This window comes from Sarcophilus harrisii, chromosome 1, assembly GCF_902635505.1.
Source record: "Sarcophilus harrisii chromosome 1, mSarHar1.11, whole genome shotgun sequence".
Classification (NCBI taxonomy): domain Eukaryota; kingdom Metazoa; phylum Chordata; class Mammalia; order Dasyuromorphia; family Dasyuridae; genus Sarcophilus; species Sarcophilus harrisii.
This window is the reverse complement of record NC_045426.1, coordinates 209,794,434-209,808,975: the sequence shown is the minus strand read 5'-3', so window position 1 is coordinate 209,808,975 and position 14,542 is coordinate 209,794,434. Positions and strand designations below refer to the sequence as shown.

General features: G+C 35.3%; 1 protein-coding gene across 2 annotated transcripts in view; it reads right to left on the bottom strand.

Moving 5' to 3' along the window:
* Positions 1 to 4,387: 4,387 nt before the first annotated feature.
* LOC105749259 overlaps positions 4,388 to 14,542 on the bottom strand; it is a 155,348-nt gene continuing 145,193 nt past the window's right edge. Inside the window, exons 12-13 of one of the 2 annotated variants that reach the window (XM_031968758.1) lie at positions 12,504 to 12,639; positions 4,388 to 4,776 (exon numbers count right to left, since the gene is read on the bottom strand). In XM_031968758.1, the coding sequence (XP_031824618.1) occupies positions 4,677 to 4,776; positions 12,504 to 12,639 (236 nt within the window). In that variant the 3' untranslated portion in view covers positions 4,388 to 4,676. The remainder of the gene's footprint in view (positions 4,777 to 12,503; positions 12,640 to 14,542) is intronic. The other variant, XM_031968765.1, reaches the window with a different exon arrangement.

Sequence of the window (14,542 nt, the reverse complement as noted above, 5' to 3'; positions counted from 1 at the left end):
GGAACTGTGAACACATCCAGCCATTCTGGAGAGCAATTTGAAACTATGCTCAAAAAGTTATCAATCTGTGCATACCCTTTGATCCAGCAGTTTTTCTATTGGGCTTATACTCCAAAGAGATACTAAAGAAGGGAAAGGGACCTGTATGTGCCAAAATGTTTGTGCCAGCCCCGTTTGTAGTGGCTAGAAGCTGGAAAATGAATGGATGCCCATCAATTGGAGAATGGCTGAATAAATTGTGGTACATGAATGTTATGGAATATTATTGTTCTGTAATAAATAACCAGCAGGATGAATACAGAAAGGATTGGCAAGACTTACATGAACTGATGCTGAGTGAAATGAGCAGAACCAGGAGATCATTATATACCTCAACAACAATACTGTATGAGGATGTATTCTGATGGAAGTGGATTACTTCGACAAAGAGAAGATATAACTCAGTTTCAATTGATCAAGGATGGACAGAAGCAGCTACACCCAAAGAAAGAACACTAGGAAATGAATGTAAACTGTTTGCATTTTTGTTTTTCCTCCCGGGTTATTTTTACCTTCTAAATCCAATTCTCCCTGAGCAACAAGAGAACTGTTTGGTTCTGCACATATATTTTGTATCTAAGATATACTGTAACCTCTTTAACATGTGTAGGACTGCTTGCCATCTGGGGGAGGGGGTGGAGGAAGGGAGGGGAAAAATTGGAACAGAAGTGAGTGCAAGGGATAATATTGTAAAAAATTACTCTGGCATGGGTTCTGGCAATAAAAAGTTATTTAAAAAAAAAAAAAAAAGGAGAAATATACATTAGCAATGACCCCAATGGAAAATGGATTTCTGATAAATAATTAAATAAATTAGATTTAGAAAATTTAGATAAAAGTTAACTTTTGGAATTCCATTTTATTTCCATAAAATTGTGAATATAATAAATGATAAAATTCATTGTTAACATGACTGTGGGAATAGACCTATAAATTGGTTTGATCTTTTAAAAATAATTTAGCATTATATAAGAGTTCCAAAAGTTTTCAAAAATGTTATACCTATATCCCTCAGAGTGACTATAAACAGAAAAACAAATTTGTACAAAAACATTCTAATAGCACTATATAATAAAACTAAACAGACAAAAATTTGTTCACGTATTGGGGAATGATATATATATATATATATATATATATATATATATATATATATTTTTTTTTTTTACAAATTATGATTATAATAGAATGTTATTCTATCACAAGAAATCACGAATATGAAGAAGATTCAGAGTGGAAGAGCGTCAGTTCAGAAGAAGCCCACTCTCGGAGGCAGAACCAGATTCATTCACTTCATCTCACACAACTCACCTGTCCTCAAGGACATTGGCCTGTGCAAAAAAACCCTGATAGGTCTCTACCCCCGCATGCACCCCTCATGCACAATGGATAAGCACAAACTCAGCATCCCAAGACCAGTCCCCTGCGGGTTACCTGTTGGCCCCATCGAAAGCTCCCCCTTCTCTTAGGTCTTAAGGGGTAGCCCCTTCCTTAGTTAATTCCCTGGAACATCTTGGGCAGCATGAGGCCCAAGGGCATTCTGGTAATCCCCAGACAAGGAACTAATTGCTGGCTTTTTGTTCCTGTGCAACTATTGCTTATCATGATAAGGACCCTTCCTCTTGTGGTTCTTGCTCCTTATAAGCTACACACTCTCTCCATTAAGACCTGTTCAGATCTGGGACCCTTCTTCCCCCTTCTTCCCCCTTCTATCCTAGGTCAGGGAACCAAAAATGATGAGGTTTGGAGCAGAGCAGAGAGTTGTGGGAACCCCATTCTTGTTGGCACAGGTCCTTCATAAGTGAATTTAGGAACCTGAAAAGTTAGACTGGCAAAAAGAAGTTTATTGGCACTTGGCATTGGGAAGTCAGCCTTTGCTAGGAAGACTGACTTCCTAGTGGCAAGGTCCCAGCAGAGAGATAAAGATCTAGCAGAGAAATTCCGACAGAAAGGTAAAGAAGGGTAAGGTCCTTTTAGGGAAATATGTGTGAGAGACAAAGAGAGGTTAATGCTGGAAAAGAGAATGTCTTTTTAGCAGGCAGAGAGTCCCTTGCAAGGGAGGTCCCTTGGCCTGGCATGATTCCTGCTTTTAGGTCCTCTGCAAGGAATTGAGCTGAAGGAAGTTTATTATATGGGTAGCTCTTGGTGGGGGCTGGGAGCAGTTTGAGTTGAAATCAGAATAGAAAATCTTCCAATTGAATGAGTGTCCCTGGACTAATCTCCAACTCAATAGAGGTTGATATCTAGATCTCCAGCTGGGACTAAGTAGGAGTGATCCTGGACTCAACTAGTCCCACCCAGATAACAGAATGAAACCACTTTATCTTGATTCCCTGGGGCAGGTCTCTCAGGGAAGAGCTTCTCTGAGGGAGTTTCCCAAGCTTTCCCCCCAAAGTCTGAGAGAGAGTGAGACAGAGGTTTGGGGCTCCCCTCATTACTTGCAACTGTACCTGTGTTTCAAAAATAATTCAATAATAATAAATATCCACATCAAATTCCTGTTGGGTCTTGCACAACATCATTGGTTTTGAGAGCTGAAGTAAAATAGAATTACTTTTCCTTGGAACTGCTGTATTTTCTTCCTTAGTTATAGAACACATGGCAAAAATGGGTTGTAGAGCATCAGGTCAATCTGTGTAAAAGTCTTCATATTTATGATATTTTGTAATGCTATTTCATTACAATCATGCCATAATTTGTAAAATCATTCCTCAATCAGTTTGGCAAAGTTGGGCAGTAGATGACTAGAGCACAATAAGTGGTATGATATAGAGAATACTCGATGAGTAGTTGGTAAACCAAGGTGTTAGTCCCATTTTGCAATAGCTGAATGCTTTTGATAAATTAATGTTCTGGACTGTTTAGGTGATCTGGAGTGATTTGGTGATTAGACCTAGGTTCCCTTCTAAGTTTAAAATTCCACGAGGCTATGAAGAGACAAGATTTCAATAGCTTTTCATTCCTCTTTGAGTATCTGAATTTTTGAAAGATATTCATATAAGTTGTTCAAATCTACCCACATTAGACTATAACAATGTGTAGGCATTTAATTTACATCATGGTATTTTGAGTTAGCATAGTGGCATTGTGATAACCAATTAATTAAGTTCTAGGAATTGATTGATGTATGTATCCTATCAGAGTGTAAGAGGAAAAAAAGGGGGAAACAAATCATACTTTTAAGATTTTTTATTATCTTCCCTTTATAATATGAAGTTATTTTGCACTTAATTCCTGTTTATTTATCTGTATACCTGATGTTTTCCCTCACTAGAACTTAAGCTCCCTGAGAATAGAAAATGCTTTATATTTGTCTTTCTATTCACAGCTGTCTAGCCCAGGCCCTTCAACCTAGTTGGGGATAGGGCCTTTTGCCAAGGGCTATTTGGACATTTATAACATCATATGAGATCCAAATAAAACTGTCAACTTATATAACACAAGCAGTGGGAGGTTATTGTACCTAGTTTTCAACTCATCATCACCTGTGGTTGCCTTAGCAAATGATTTTGCCAGCTTATACTGAGGGATGTTCCTAACCCCTGTAAGTAGGTAGTTAAAAAATGTTTGTTGAAATGAATTGAGAGAACTTTTCTGGAAAGGTTTATCTTTATATCCTTAATCAGAATAGGGTTTCTCCCTACTCTTTATGAACTATTTTTTTGGTACAGATGGAGGCATTAAGACTCATCTTGCTTAGTAGTATGAAAAGGCATAGTGGCAAAAGCACCATAACAATAATAATAAAAACAATAATAACTAGCATTTACATATTACCTATTATATACCAACCATTGTGCTGGGCACTTTACAGATTTTATTCATTTGATCTTCACAACAACCCTGAGGTAGGTGCTATAATTATCATCTCCATTTTTCAGATGAGGAAACTGAGGCAAAAAGAGAATTAAGTAACTTGCAGCTATTGAGTATCTGAGGCCATATTTTTACTTAGTCTCAGGTCTTCCAGAGTCTAGGCTTAGCACTCTGTCCAATGTATTTCTTAGCTGCCTCAACTATACATATTGAATATTCAGCCTTTTCCATATATTAGTGGTGTGCTGTAAGCAAATAACTTAACCTTTTGATAATACTTTTCTACTTACCTTTCATATGTGAGAATATGAATTTTGTGGGGGGAAAAAAGCACTTCATAAATGGAAAAAAACAACAATAACCAGTATGTAAATATGAATTATACTGCCAGGATACAAAGAAGGCCTATAATCTAGTTAATTATGAATTGATCTATCCAGATACTTTTGGTCAAAATAATTTTATTTTATTTGCTCTTAATATTTTAAATTAAATCAATTTCCTACTTCATGAGATTGTAACAACTGGTGACATGATGAGTTCTCCTATGTGTTTTTCATGCCATAACTAGAGAAAAAAGCAGAATATCACAAACTCCAAAAGAAAGTTGGAGTAAGACAAAAAGTTCACTTTTATTTTAATGTCACTTAATACAAAGAATAGAAGGGATCATAATATTTTATTTAGATTGATAAGAATTTTAGTTTGAAATGTTTTATTACCTGTGATAATAAAATCATAATAATGCTACATTTTTCTTGCTTCTGCATTAACTGATAATTAGCAAGTAGACTATGCTACCTTGAGAATTATTATTTCCTTTACATTCTGGTTTCCTCCAAAGGCCGGTTGATAAAGTCTTCAATAGCTTGTTGCAAAGGGAGCCATTTTCGAATAGAAGCTTTCAGAGCTGTAATCCATCTACAAAAAGGAATTACAAAAGTTATTGAATAGAGTTACATATGTAGAAGGGAAGTGACATGGATAAAAATTGATTTTTAAAAACTGGTTCACTAGGTTGTTTAATTTAGGTATCCAATACTAGCTTTTAGTAAATCTCTTATAACAGGAGTGATCTCAGAAAGCATTGGCCATATCTGAGTTACACAGGCAAAAAAGCAAATCATAGCTATTTCTAAACGCAAGACAGTTTTATCAAATACGTCCACAGTTACATGTGGTATCCAAAATTGACAGCATAAGCCCTTTGAGTTTTCAACAACAACAACCAACAAAAACCTTTCCCCAACCACCCAACGAAAAAGACATAAAAATTCATATATGTCCTCAGAGATATTGTACTGCTATAGCCACTATATATATATATATATATTTTTTTTTTTTTTGCCAAGAATGTCCCATCTGACTCTTTTTCTTACTACCACTCTACCCTAATTCCATGCTAGGATGGAGCTGTCATTAAAACAGCAATGTTTGTATTGTCTGAATGAAGCCCACTAACTAAAGAAATACCAGGGCACTCTTCTGGTTCAGATGGCAACAGCTACTTCCTGGTGGGACTTTGGAACATGTCTTCCCTATTATGATAGCATGAGCATTGATAGGGAATGAACCATTTTTGTGAACTGTGTCATAACTCAAAAATTTCTGGGACAGTTTGCTGGCTATTTTCCCTATCTGTTTTCTATTTAGAAAGTTCAGGTAACTCCCTTCTTTCCATGTGACAAGGAAAATGCTTTACTGAGTCATGAGTTAGTTTTTTTCATGGTCATCCTTGAATGAATGGAGATATCATTATCAGGTAAATGCTATTTTTTAGAATTTTCTTTCTAGATTCTATAAAAGTAAATTATCCCTGTGCTGAGAGATTTTCTGAGTTACAGAACCTGGAAATATATACTCTTTCATTTTGTTATCTACTATATTGAGAAATTTATCAGGTCAATCAATCAAATAAAAGCATTTATTAAGTCCCTACTATTGAAATAGTTTCTTATTGGTAAAATCCACTGATGGAATTTAATTGATAATTTCTATTTTATTATTCTCTTTTCCTATCCAAAGAGACTGGAAGGCTTAGATGAAAAGGCTCTGGCTTTCTCATTAGAGTGGCTGAACAGCTCTGTCATTATTATATCAGCAACATTCACTCTGATGCTGTACAGAGAACATTGTAATCTGTCATTTGACTTGATTAGCAAGGATGTGATAAAAAGATGATGCTAACTCATTTGGCAGAAACTTTTACAGTACTAATTTAATTAATGTTCTCCCCTAGGTCTGTCTTATACATAGACAGAAGAGACAGTTTTCTATGTGGTATGATTAGAGGGATGGAAGGAAGACAAGACATCTTCACTCCTACATCATATTTCCCCATATAATTCTCTTTATCATCATATCACTTGTCTCTGGTGCCTGAAATTCTCTAACTAGAACACTCTTCTGTTGATTTAACCCATTATTTCCTGCCAAAATGTAAAGGGGCCTTACACAGAATAAGTGTTTTAAAGACATTTATTGGCTTGAATTTATTGCTCTTGAATCAGATTTAATCTTATCAGCTATTAATACCATTGTGTGAATTGGTTAATTAGATCATTTATAATGTGGCAGAGAGTTGGGAACAGGTTTTTAATACATGAGAAATATATGAGAAAAAATACAGAAGGAACTTTTGGCTCTTCAGAAAGCAGAGCAGCTAATAATTTCTTGACTTGGCTTAATAAGTTTATCCCTCAAAAAGTGAGGGGAGTAGAAAGAGGAACTAATATTTTGGACTTTGTTTTGGGAAAGGAGGAATTAGTTTTTTAATAGAATGGGAACTTGGTAGGAGGGAACTGTTCTGCTAAGAATTTGTGATAAAGAATACAAGAAAAAGTATACATACTCTGACAGAAGCACTAAATTTGTGGAGAAAAGATTTAAATAAATTCAGACAAAGATTAGTTAAGATCCTTTACCTAATGTTGGCCTAAAATTCTAGGGGAAAGTAGTGCAGCAATGTTGGTATACTCTCGAGTGAAATTCTGAAACATTCCCATGAAGAAGAAAAAAGGAAGCAAGCTAAAGAGACTGATGAGAATAAAGGGGTGAAAAATATTACATTTGATCTTAGAATTGAAGTTTCAAAGGGAAGAAGAGAGAGAGAGAGAGAGAGAGAGAGAGCGAGAGAGAGAGAGAGAGAAGGACAGAGAGAGCAGGGGGGCAGAGAGATGAGAGGCAGAGAAAGCAAGAGAGAAAGAGAGAAAGAGGCAGAGAGAAAGAGACAGAGTGGAAGATGTTCTTTAGGAGCACAAATTAATCAATTAACAAATCCTTATTAAGTGTCTATGAATTGATACTTTATGGAATTGTGAAATGGGAGAGACATGCTTAAGATCTTTTGATGCTCACCCAGGAGAGATCATGACTGGAAGCAAGGAATGGGGCAGCAATCACTGTTAAATTATACACTGAGGGCATAGAAATAAGGGGTGAAGCAGATGGTGAGGGAACAGAGAACAGAATGCTGAAGGAAAGCAGACAGCATTGAAAAAGAGATGGGGAGGGGGAGAAGTTAGATGATCATTCATATAATCAAAGATTAGAGTTAGGGATACTTGGCAGCAGGACCTGATGGAGATCAAGGAGTGCTTGGAAGAAGTGAGAGAGAGGAGTTAGAGGTTTCAGTTTATAAGACTTTTTTATGGGGGACAGACTAATTCTTATCCTAGACATCTTAGGATTTGTTTATCAGCAAACTCAAAGGTAAACTTTTAAAATAATCATATCCATATCAAAGATATCAGCATCTTTTTTGATGTTCTATTGGTCTGGAATTTTGGAGATATGGAATTTGTCTGGATTTTACATATCATAGAACCAGAAATTTGACCACAATACCTAGATTCTCTCCCTGAATCAGCACATATTACTAAGATATGAATTTTGGTTAATACATGATACAATTTCTCAATCTTGCTCCTTTGATCTTTGGTACGGCTTATATATGATTTTCAGGTTCCTTTTGACAATCTTGTTTTCTGCTATTGGCTATATATAAACTTACTGTACTGACTTGAAAAGGAGTGAGAATCAGAGCAAGATAGACTTTTAACACAGTCTGCCTATTATGTTCTAGGCACTGTGCTCAGCTCAGGGCATTCAATTGCAAAGAAGGAAAGAAATAAACTCTATCCTAGAAGACCTTGCATTTCAAAAGGAGAAGATAACAAATATAGATATACATTCTGTATATAAACAGATATATATTCTGTATATGCCATATATGGAATAAATATAAAGAGATTAAATACAAAGCAATTAAATTCAAGGTAATTTGGAAGAGAGAGAATTAGAGTTGAAGGGGTGAGGAAAGGTTTTATGCAGAAAGAAGGTAGTACTTAAGATTTATCTTTAAAGAAATGAAATAAAACAAAGGTTCTTAATTCAAAATAATGTAATAATCCCAGTAGCCTCCCCATATTACTCTATAAATTTAAAAATCCAAGTCACCTGAAGCACCAGTCATAGTAGGACCGTCATTAACTTTTGCCAATTTTTCAAAAGCATTCTCTCCCCTCATAAGAATTAATCAGTATCAGTCTGCAGGTCCAGGATTCTTGCTCTCTTCTCATAATTCCTGGTCTTGTTTGACTAGTTGGGGGGTGCCTCATTCCATCATGCCCCAGAGGAGTACACTCAATCCTACCTAGGTCTCAATGGATCTGACCTGTTTCTACCATCCTCCCTGACTGCTCTTCATATTTTAAGTAGGTTCTCTCAATAAATCTAGCTTTCTTTATTATCTTTTGTGCTTTATGTTTGTTTATGCTGGACAATGGCCAGCTGAAACTTCCTACATCTGCATTAAGACAGTTCTTTCTAATAAATAATTCTTTGAACAACAACTAACCTGCTTGTGTAGAAAAGAAATAAAATGGAGAGACTGGAATATAGCATGGAATTAAATGTGAATAAAGGCATTTATATATATTGTAAAGTCATGTTTTATAAAGCTAAGTATGCTCAGAAACACAATACATATATGAAATATATACACATGCACCACATATATATATATCATATGTTATTAAACATGAACATGCATTTGAATACATGGGTAGGAAGATAAGAAAAGGATACAAAGAGGAACAAAGAATATGTTTATACAGTGGGGTCATGAGAAAGCTGAAATGCTAAATGTTGATATTATGATTATTCATGTTAACAGTTTGGGGAGTGAGGAGCACTAATAAAGAGACTTGTTGCATACTATTCTACCTCCAGACTACATCTATGCATTAGAGAAAGAAAATATTATGTAATTGGATAGAAATGTATAGAAGGTTCAAACCTCAGAGGTTTTATGGAAATATTAAGGGTCTCTGCTGACAAGGTATTAGGAATGGCACGATGACTACAGATGCAATTTGTCAGATTTAGCTCTATTCAACACAATGAGCATTTGTTCTATACCTTCTCTGAGCAAGTCACTCTGTTAGCCCCAAGGGATGAAAAACAAATAACTATCTCTATCCTCAAGTTATCTACTTACTAATGGAAAAAGGCTTCCTGAGAAGTATCTCTCCTACTCTGATTACACAAAGTGTGATCACAGTCCCCTGTGCCTGTAGCTTCCTTTATATTCCAGATAGAGAGAGACATCTGGGGTCACATCCCATTACATTCTCCATGCCAAACAGGAGCTGTGCCAGAGCTAAGGAATGTTTAATTAGGCTTAAAACATAGATTAAGACCAGGTTGTGAAGAGCTTCAAAAATGATTAGAGAAATTTGTATTTTAACTTAGAGTCAATTGGAAGCCACTGGAGTTTATTAGGATAGTAACAGATCAGATCTGAACTTAAGAAGGGGAAAACCTTGAGGAAAGGAGTCCATTTAAAAGATCATTGCAATAATCTAAATTAGAGTTGATAAGGGCCTCAACAAAGGTGGTGGTCATATGAGTCAAGAAAAGGGATCAGAAGTGAGAGATATAAAGAAAAAAATGTATTGGTAAGCTGGCAGCAAGATTTGGTCTGATATGTGAGGTGTGGAAGTGAGGAGTTAGAGAACAAGGATGATACTAATGTTCAAAATTTGAACAACAAAAATAGGAAATTTTGAAGGCAGAGCCAAGATGCAGAGTAAAGGCAGGGACTCCAAGAGCTCTCTCCCAAACCTCTCCAAATACCTTTAAATAATGACTATAAACAAATTTTAGAGCTTCAGAATCTACAAAAAGAGGGAGTGGAACAATTTTCCAGCCAAAAACAACTTAGAAGATCAGCAGAAAAGATATGTTGCACCAATGAGGGACTGGAGGGCAATGTCAGTGCAGGTCACACCAGGCCAAATTACTGGTGAGAAGGGGATTATAAGGGTCTCTTTGCTAGCACTGAGGCAGGGCTCTATTGCTTTGTCCATATTCAGATCTAGATTATAGTGTCACAGATCTTTAGAAGAATCTTTGAAAACGGATATGCAAAATTCCAAGAGCTTGGGACATTACATCCTCCACCCTAGAAACAGAGCCCTACTTTGACAAAGAGTTAAAAGCCAGGTAATAGCCTGAGAAAATGAGCAAATGACAGAAAAAAGATTCTGATCATAGAAAGTTACTATAATGCCAAGGAAGATCAAAATACACACAAGAAGAAGCTAACAAAATCAAAGATCCTATATCCAAAGTCTCCAAGAAAAAATAAGAATTGGTTTCAGGCCATGGCAGATCTCAAAATGGATTCTGAAAATCAAATAAGAGAGATAGAGGGAAATTTGGGAAAAGAAATGAGAGTGATACAAAAAGAAATACAATAAGCTATTGAGAGAAGAATGCCTTAAAAAGCAAATTTGGCCAAGTGGGAAAGGAAGTACAAAAGTTCATTGAGGAGGATGATTCCTTTAAAACTAGAACTGAGCAAATGGAAGCTAATGACTTTATTTAAAAAATCAAGAAAAAATAAAGCAATACAAAAAAAACTGAAAAAATGAAAAAAAATTATTTCTCCTGGATCTGTTTTCCAGGGTATTTGTTTTTCTAATGAGATTGGGATGCAAGATTGGAGTTCAGAGAAAAGACTAATACTATATATGTGGATCTGAGATAATAATTAAACTTGTCAGGGCTCTGGAAGTCATTGAGAGAGAAGACAGGACAGAGCCTTGGAGAATACCCGCCATTGTGGGTATGGTACAGATGATGAAATAGCAAAGTACACTGAATGGAAGTCAGAAAGGAAAGAGGAGAATCAGAAGAGACTAGGTCTGTAAACTTAATAAGGGTATAAAAAGCAAACAAACAATAGGAGATGCTTTGTGAAGCTTATACATATCAGCAAATATATATGAGATAATGAACTAGTAATCCCATAAATCAATAAATTGATAATTTATATTACATAGAGATCATAGGCTTTTTAAATGATGAAGTAGTAATACCCAAACTTATATCTTGAAGGGTGGAGTCATTTATTTTATTGGGTTGTCCCAGGTTTGATTCTAGAAAGGATAAGACCTTGAAAACACAGGAAATTCGAAGCACCAAAGGTGAGCCTGGAGGAATGGAGGAGGAATGTGCAGAAACTAGAAAGGAGGGCAATGACTGTTCAATAGGTTGGAAAACAACCAGGCTCTCCCAGGGCAGTCAGTATAATTGTCCAAGGAAGGCAGATGGGATTGTATCAACTCATTTGAAGAAAGGGGCTGATTGCTAGTAGACCTTCCCAAACCCCTGGGGTGTGTGTCAGCAAATATTTAACAACTAGCTCTTCAAAAGAGAAAATGTACACATGATAGACTTTTAAGTTTAATCTATATTAAAAATTTTCTACCACTTTTTTAGATCTATTAAAAATATGAATCAAATTCTTATTTGGGATATGTGTCAATTTCTGAGATGAAAATACTTTGAAAATATCAGAATCAGCTTGGCTTTAACCTACCTCTACTTGTTGGTCAACCTGGTAACTGAAGTTTGATGTGAAACAGAAAAGAACATACATCAGCATAATTATGCTGTATAGGACAGTGACTAAAAAACGTTTATTTTCTCTTCTCCCTTCCCTCCTTCAATAGAAACAGAGCTGAAAAAACCCCTGGCTGTGTCCTATTTTACTGTCCACAACTGCTAGTGGTATTTTGTAAGCCGGGTTGCCTTTTTATAAATTAGTTTGTTCCAATTTTCAGTAAACATGGATTTGCATTAGATAAAAAGATGCTTGGAGGGATGTTCTTAAGGGGTCTTGTATTTCACAGACGATATGTGCTAGGACCCTACAATTCTAGAGTGAGAGATTAAAAGACCTCCCTGAGGTGAATTGCAATTTGGTTTAATGTGTTTTCTTCTCACTCTCCCAAGCAGAATTCTCTCTTAGATTTCTCCTAGAAGGATGAACCATTAGAAAACACTGCTGCTGAGGGTGTGAGAACAGATCCCAGATGCTAAATTCTTCCCTTGTAATCCAACTGAAAAGGGAAAGTTAGGGGAGCACAAACACTCTTGCTTCATAGCAATACTTTGTGTTCTTCTTTTTGACAAGACTTTGCAGGGTGTTGGATAAGAAATCATTGAAAGAGGGAAAGAAAGTAATTTGGACTATGAGGGAAAAGGCACATATGAAGATGTAGAGCCAATAGAGCTGAAAATCAGATAACAGTATGATTGGGAAGATACTTATCAGACTAGTAGGGAAGAAGACCTACCGTTTATTTTCTGTTTCATTCTCTGCACAGAAGTAAAAAGTCTTAAACTCTTCAGATGGTGGATTAAGTTCAATAACAGATTGCTTCAAACTAAGGAACTCTTCACTTACACTATACCCCTGAAGGTAGAGCCCACCTAAGGAGGATGAAAGGAAAAAAGAAAGTTAAAGAAGGAGATGAGTAGAACAAGAATGGAGAGAAACAAAATGTAGTCAAATACCACAGAACTAGAGAAATTTAGAGCTTACATTCAGAAAAAAATCTGGCTTCTTCATTTTATGGATGAGAAAACCTAGAGAGGTGAGGTGACTTGTTTAAAGTCACACATTTAGTGGTAAATGCATGACTTGAATCTTAATACTGAATCCTAACTTGATGCTCTTTCTACTACAAGATATATAGTGAATATTTCATTTCCATTCAATGAATACTGATCCCCTATTTTTTTTAAAGAGCATGTGTTCCAGATTCCCAAAGAAGGACACCTCTAAAACCATAGCATAGGCAATAATTAAATAAGGTTTTCATATTTTTCAAAAGATTGCTACTTGATAAAAATGAGAATTATGGAACTGTTTACAATCCAGACTTTTTTTGAGTTTCAAGTGCATGCAAAACATATTTAAATATTAAAATTGTAAAGCATCTGTTTAACATTATGTGGATGATTTGATAAAGTTAAAAAAGAGTTGATATGGATTTTAAAATAGAAATCTTTTCTCATGTGCCACGAACTCAAGAAGTTATAATAAAACAATAGAAACCCAAACCAAGCAATAGAAAGCATTGGTGAGGCCTAAGTTCAGATGGAACTATATCTACAAGGTATAGTATACTGATTGGGAATTTCATGAATCAAAATTTTTTATTTACATTATATGTAAAATTCAGTTTTACAATTTTTAAAAAATTATTTATTTATCTAATGATGAAGGCTGAAGCATTTGTCCTGCCCACAGGCTTCTGGAAACAAAGACATAGGTCCGTGAAGGCAGGTCATTTATATTTAAAGGTAAGCTTGGGAAAAGAAAGAACTATAGGAAAGGGACACATAATAATTAGCTTACAATATTTGGAATTCTATTCCATAGAAGAGTGATTAGACTTTTTCTACTTAGCCCACAAAGTGGGAATTATAAATTGGCTGATTTTGGTTCAAAGTAAGAGAAACTTTTCTAACTTGTCCAAATGTGAGATGTCACATCAGTAGTAAGTTCTTTTTCTTTGGAAGTTATTTAAGCAGAGGATCAATAAAAATTTGTTGTGAATGTTTTTAGGGAGGATTCCTCTTAGGTTGGACGAGAAGACATATGGGGCTTCTTCCTATTTTGAGATTTTGTGATTCTATATTACTTGGCCAATATTTTGCTTCCTTTTTAAGGAAAAAAGAAAAGGTCTCTTTCTACCAAAAGATACTGCTATCAAAACAGTTTTAATATCGAATTCTTGCTAATAATTGCTAGCAGTGTGATAACAGGCATTCATCTTCTTTCCTAAGCCTCAAGTTTCTCATATTGCAAAGCAAGGAAAAATGGGTGCTTTTAGGACCTAGCTCATATGATTTTTCATGAAGATGAAATAAGATAATGCACTTTGCAAATCTCATGGAAGTATAAAAATGTCAGTTATTATTAATATTACTGCTCAGCATCAGGACATTGCCACTGGAAGTAAGTCTGGACTTATTAATTAAAACATATTGCACAATGAAATAAATTGTGGAAACTGCCACAGAGAATTGCAGAAATTTAGCTTCTCCTAGATACCTAGAAAAAACCTACTCTATAACAAAACCCCATACTATAAATATGGATTTTCATTAGGGAAAGAATTATTTTTCCATAATCACTTTGACAGAATGTTGGTCCTTAAATCTTTAAGGAAAATATTTTAAATAATTGTCATCATACAAGTATTTGTAATTTCTAAATATAGAGATCTAGTAAATATTAAGATGTGGGAATAGGACATAGCACTATATTTACTGCTATTTCATTCTTTTCATCTTGTCTATAGGGTTCAAATTGAAATGGTTTAAG